At 38.7% G+C, this 6,126-nt stretch overlaps 1 protein-coding gene across 1 annotated transcript; it reads left to right on the top strand.

Annotated features, from left to right (window-relative positions):
- Positions 1-2,898: 2,898 nt before the first annotated feature.
- Positions 2,899-4,930, top strand: LOC308397601 (N-acetyllactosaminide beta-1,3-N-acetylglucosaminyltransferase 3-like; the record flags this gene model as incomplete). The annotated part of the gene is made up of 3 exons (XM_080883574.1): positions 2,899-3,012; positions 3,430-3,538; positions 3,784-4,930. Exon 3 carries the CDS (start codon positions 3,794-3,796, stop codon positions 4,928-4,930), a length of 1,137 nt encoding a protein of 378 aa, XP_080739700.1. The 5' UTR covers positions 2,899-3,012; positions 3,430-3,538; positions 3,784-3,793.
- Between the last annotated feature and the right edge of the window lie 1,196 nt (positions 4,931-6,126).

The following is a 6,126-nucleotide window of genomic DNA, read 5'->3' on the forward strand; positions in this document are numbered from 1 at the left end:
CGAAACGCAATATTGTGTCAGGACAATTCACTATTTATGCACAATAAATAAAGGAGCATAGCGCGACAATTTCTGTTCAGCGCCAGACTTGCTTGTAACCTATATCACTAATTATGTTATGAAAATGACGTATTAACTACTAAAAAACACTGACCTTCGTGTAAATGCTTGGAGCAGACTAACCTGTGAGCTGGAGTGTTCTGGGATGTTATATTTGATCTTTGAATGGCTGCAATCCAGGCCATCCGTCGCATCTTTGTTACTTCGGAAACATGGCTTGAACAATTTCTCTTCAACGACGTAATCCGATAACAACCGATCTCTTTACCCGTCGGCTTCCCGTGGCTGTCATGCGACCGGCTATTGCAGTTAATCATACAACGGCTTCTTGACATTTTTGTGTTTCTTTTTATTGCTGTATAACTGATTTTAATTGAAAGCCTGCGTGCGCTAGTACCGCTTGCCACGAGTTCCCAGAATCCTTTGCGGTTCTACCCGTGAATGACGTCACATTTTCAATCTCTATATAATATGCATGTTAGATTTTATATTTGGGGTAAAATATCAAGTCTTTTCAAGTAAACCGGTTCAAGTCCAATTCAAGTCCCAAGTCATTGGTGTAAAAGTCCAAGTCAAGTCACAAGTCTTAGAACATTTTTTCAAGTCAAGTCTAAAGTCATAAAATTAATGACTCGAGTCTGACTCGAGTCCAAGTCATGTGACTCGAGTCCACACCTCTGAATCAAAGCATAATCAAAACATCAAAAGGCAACTGGACCATAAACCATTTGAACTCCTTGAATTGGAGTGTTTGTATGTCAGGAGGAAGCCTCACTCATCATCGGTACTAAACCCATGAGGGGGGCCTGGCAGCTGACCACGCCCCGTCACACATACTCCTTTGTACAATGTTTTTTTTTTTCTATCGCCACTATACTTGCACGTTGGAGTTCATTATCTTGCTCTTTGAGACAATGATATGTAGTCAGGAAACGCTGGTCTGATCAGTATAACACCAGTCTACTTCCTGAAACACAATCCTCCTGAGTACATAGTATATATTGTGCAACTGTAGATTAGTAGACTGGTTGTTGGTTCAGTGTATAACTAAGTGCCTCGTGTAAAAGTCAGATAAGTCACCCACGCATAGAATAAAGTGCATCATGAAAATATTTGTGATTGGATAAATGAGGTCTCTAGTAAAATTAGATTGCATTTTCTATTTCCTTCTATTATCTTCTTCCTCGTTTACCTTTAAAGAATAAAGATAAAAGGGCCTCTTTATTCTTTGCAAGATAATATGATTTTACAAAAGCTTGAGATTTGCAGCATTGTTAAGTTCCCGCCACAACAATTCAGTCGACTTGAAGTGCATGGTGTTGCAATGGTTCAGCTAGACTTTGACTGAATCATTGCAATGCCTTGATTTTTGTTTTTCAGACATGTGGTTATTGATTTGCTTAGGATCACTGTGATGTTGCACAACACAATTTCAATCAAGCTCTTGTTATCAGACAGAGGGCCTCACATTTGACTCTAAAATACCTTGGTATAAAGGAGTTCATGTTCACCTCAGTGTCTGCAAGGTGCCCAGGTCCTGTGGCTGGAAAGCAAGCCCTAATCATCACCTCCCCACCCCTGTGCTGACAGGTGGTAAGAGGTGTTTGTGTTGATGTGCTGGTTTTGTCCAAAGTGGTGTTGTCCATTATGTCCAAACATTTCCACTTTGGCCTCGTCTCTCCAAAGGACACTGCTCCAGAAGTCTTTGTGTAATATGTCTTACACTGTTGTTCATTTGAGGAGGAGAATCTGGTTGGAACCAGTTGTGTTGTACTGAGTTTTATTATCATATTTAAAACCTTAAATTAAAGAAACAATGTAGTTTCTTTATCTTACGATTGCACAAGCAATGTTACACCTATTCTGCCATACTGGATCTTGATCTATATATTCTCCTCTAATGCTCATGAAATAACTAAAATGTGGAAATGGATTAATCAAACTGTCATGGTCCTCGGCCTCTGAACCAGTATTTTCAGTGTGTTCTATTTTTCTTGGATTTAAGAAATTATATTCTCTTTCCTAGAGCTTCTCAGTTCATTAGTTTCTTTATCTGTTCCCTGTGTCTGGGTCTCCCTCCCTGCTTTTGTTTCCTTCTTTTAATTTGATAGTCCCTTATCCCCTGTGTGTTATGCTATGCTTTGCCTTCCTCGGTTCATTGGTGGATTTAGTTCACTTGTGTGTTTTCCATCTCCCTGATTACCCAGGGTATATTTTAGCTCTCTGTCTCCTCTTGTCATTTGTCGCAAACTCCATCATGTTGAATGTCTGCCTCGTGTTTCAGTCTCCTAGTTGATTATTAAGTTGATTATTACTTCCGTTCCCAGTTTCCTCCTTGTCTCCTAGTCTGTAGTTTTCCTTTAAGTAATAAAGCTGCTTTTGAGTTCAGTTCTGCCTCTGAGTCCTGCATACTGGCTCCACAAACAGCTTTAAATGACACAAATGTGAAAACATTAGAAACATTTTTTTTATTACAGTGGAAAAACAGTCCATATAAACGTAACGCAAAAAGTAAGGAAATCTGCTATTCTGCTATTCAGTCTTGTTTGGCGTCCTAATTTCACACACGATTTTTACAACTCAACCATTTCAGAGTGTTGAGCAAGAAGATTGGTATAAAGGAAACACAAACATGGCAACAAAACAAGCTCTGAAAGTCATTTTAATCTGAACCAAAAACCACTGTCAGTAGTGATGTGACGTTCTGTATCGAGGCTTCGAAGCTTGTGTCGAGTAATTGAGGGGGCGTTTCCGCGATGCGCGTATCGAGGCTTGCTTCATTTATGGGAGGAGCTGAAAATGATGACGTCCGAAGCCTCGCTGCCCGGCTGTACCACGTGACTGGTTCATGAAGTGATTCCAACTTTTTCGCGAGATATGACAGCGATATAAACCCCTCAGACTTCATTCAAAAATGTGGGTGTTTGATGGAGAGTTGCGGTTAGTGAGAGGGTAAGAAAAATAAAAACTAGAGAGAAGAGTACTGAGGCCATGGTGAAGAGAAAGAGTGAATAGCATGGAGAGTGTGCTTTTCTGTCTGTTTATCAGAACCTTAAAACCTGTAAATCTAGCCCTTTTTAAATACATATATTATTAAATGTGGGAGTGCACAGTCTATCCCATTAAAATATTTGAAAACGTCAGAGCAGATATATTTCTTTATCATCCTGTCTACGTTAATGCAAGCACCGCCTAGTCGGCTCGGTGCAACCCTCATATCTTTGGGCGCAAGAACAAACATCCGTTCTTGCAGCTATGAGGTTTAAGGTGTGGCAGCAGACAGAATAAAATCTTTTTTAGGAAGTGACTAGCTTACATTTAAACTATACAGAAACTGCAAAACTAAACTGTGAATTTTGGATTCTCAAGTGATCAACATACTATGCCTGTCCTGGGAAATTGAAACTTGGATTAAATCTGGATTTTGATGAAGCTAATCAGACAATTATCACATTTCACCACATCTCACTGCATTAAGGTTTGTATGAGTTAATGTGGTTATTATTTTAAAAATATAAATATATGTGTCACCTGTTGATATTATAGCAAAAGATGAATCTATTTTCATCAACCTGACAGTTAGAGAAAACTGAAATGAGGTCGGTGAATCAGTAACTGATTTGTTCCTCGGCTGTGCCTTAGTAATTACTTGTCCTAATGGTTTTGATGCGTACCTTTTTTGCTGTTATTGTTGTTAGAGTTCTTCCTTGTTTTGGTTTGCAGAGTTTAAAGGATGAGAATAAGAAAGTCAAAAAATCTCCCGATAGCTGGAGTTCTTTTTTTATTGATTTTCCTTCTTTGGAGGGTTGGATTTTTCCACCGTGGGTTTGACTTTGTACCTGTGACTACCAGAAGCAAAGGCGTTCAAAAGAAGACACCTATGAAAAACTCTCATATGTCCTCGTGGCCAAAATGTCAACAAAACACATCTACCGCCAACATCCCAGGATTCCAAACACTTCCTCAGCATATCAAAGATTTCCTCTACTATCGCCACTGTCGCCACTTCCCCATGCTACTGGACATTCCGGACAAATGTGGAGGAGCTGATAAATCTGGAGAAGTCTTTCTTCTTCTGGTCATTAAAAGCTCTCCGGGGAACTATGAACGCAGAGAGGTGCTGCGCAAAACGTGGGGTGAAGAGAGGTTACACAACGGTGTGTGGATTCGACGGATCTTCATCTCAGGAACGACAGAGAGCGGGTTTGAGAAGGAAAGGCTGAACAAACTCCTGGAGCTGGAGCAACAGGAGCACAACGACATCCTCCAATGGGATTTCAGTGACACATTTTACAACCTTACATTGAAGCAGATACTCTTTCTTGAATGGATGGAAAGGAACTGTCCCAATGCCCACTTCCTGTTGAATGGTGATGACGACGTCTTTGCCAACACAGACAACATGGTCGAGTATCTGCAAAGCCTCAAGGACAATGACGGAAGCCAGCACCTCTTTACTGGCCATCTTATCCAGGGAAAAGGGCCTATTAGAGGGAATAACAGCAAGTACTATATTCCTGTTCAGGTGCATGAGTCCGACTCATACCCTCCTTACTGTGGGGGTGCAGGCTACCTCCTGTCTCACTATACAGCTTTGGTCATATACAAAATGTCAAAATCCATTAACCTTCTTCCCATTGATGACGTTTACATGGGGATATGTCTGGCCAAAGCAGGACTTGGTCCTGTGTCCCACATGGGCTTCAAGACTGCTGGATTGCACATCCCATCAAATAAAGTGGATCTTTATGACCCCTGTTATTACAAAGACTTTTTACTAGTACACAGATTTCTCCCGGCTAGGATGTATTTTATGTGGCATAAAATACACGATCCTAATCTAAAATGTGGCGATAGTAGCAATCGCTGAAGATTCATATTTTCTTTGACTTTTGTCAATACTGTGTTTGTTATAGCATCTCAGAAAAACTGTAGTGCTTTGCTTAAGTGAAAACTTCAAAGACATTTTAAGTAGCATTTCGATGCAAGTAAATGGCCTGTATTTGTATAGCGCTTTACTTAGTCCCGAAGGACCCCAAAGCGCTTTACACTACCCATTCACACATAAGTAAAAGCAGTTTTATCACAATTATGGTTGAGTAACAGCACAGAAGAATTATTACCCACTATTATTCTGTCAAAGGCTTGGTAAGATAAAACTATGGAGTCAAAGGTAATGAGAGATAGAGAGAACACTGTGAAAAACAAATTTGTATGTACTTTTTGGTACTTCTCTCTAGTCTTTGTTGTGGTTTATTTCTAATACGAATATAATAATACAAGTTTTGTAAGAGAGAGTCACTTTTAAGAATAATGTCTAACAGCTGACATCTGTGTAAGTCGACCCATGTCAAACTGGTTTGAATGTATTGGGTTAATCATTGTATCAGTCAGTCATAAATGTATTGGGGTGAAATTAAGATAAAATCAAAATACTGAAAAAAAACAAGCATGTCTTGAAATTCTGAATTATATTAATATACTTATATGTAAATATACTTACTTTATTTCTACCACTGTGTGTAACTGGACTATAAGCTTTAAGAATTTCATACAAGTCAGGAATGCAAAACACAGTGTATTACAGTGTACACTGAAGAAAATACAATATTGCATTAAAAAATCTGCACATTTTTAAGCTTAAGTTTCTGTAATATTTCAAACCCGTTCAGACACAGCTAAAACTTAAACAAGCTGCTTTTCAGCCTTACATTCTCCTTCAGTCACTGGCAAAAGCAAAAAGTGCAAATTATTCTGAAATAATACTTAATACATATTAAAGATGGCACGATACCACTTTTTTATGTCCAATACCGATATCATAAATTTGGATATCGGCCGATACCGATATGAATCCGATATAGTCAGTTTTTTAATCAATATAACTGTTTTTTTAATATCTTGCTGCTTTTTGTATAAGTTCATACTCAAGTTAAAAAACAAACAAACAAACATTAAAGCTATTCTGTTATACCTGTATGCAAAAAATACACTGCACCCAAAATATTTAATAGTTCAGCAAAACTGATCAATCTAAAAAACTTAAACCTACTCCATCCTTCCTAT

This window comes from Rhamphochromis sp. 'chilingali', assembly GCF_963969265.1.
Source record: "Rhamphochromis sp. 'chilingali' genome assembly, chromosome: 5".
NCBI lineage: Eukaryota > Metazoa > Chordata > Actinopteri > Cichliformes > Cichlidae > Rhamphochromis > Rhamphochromis sp. 'chilingali'.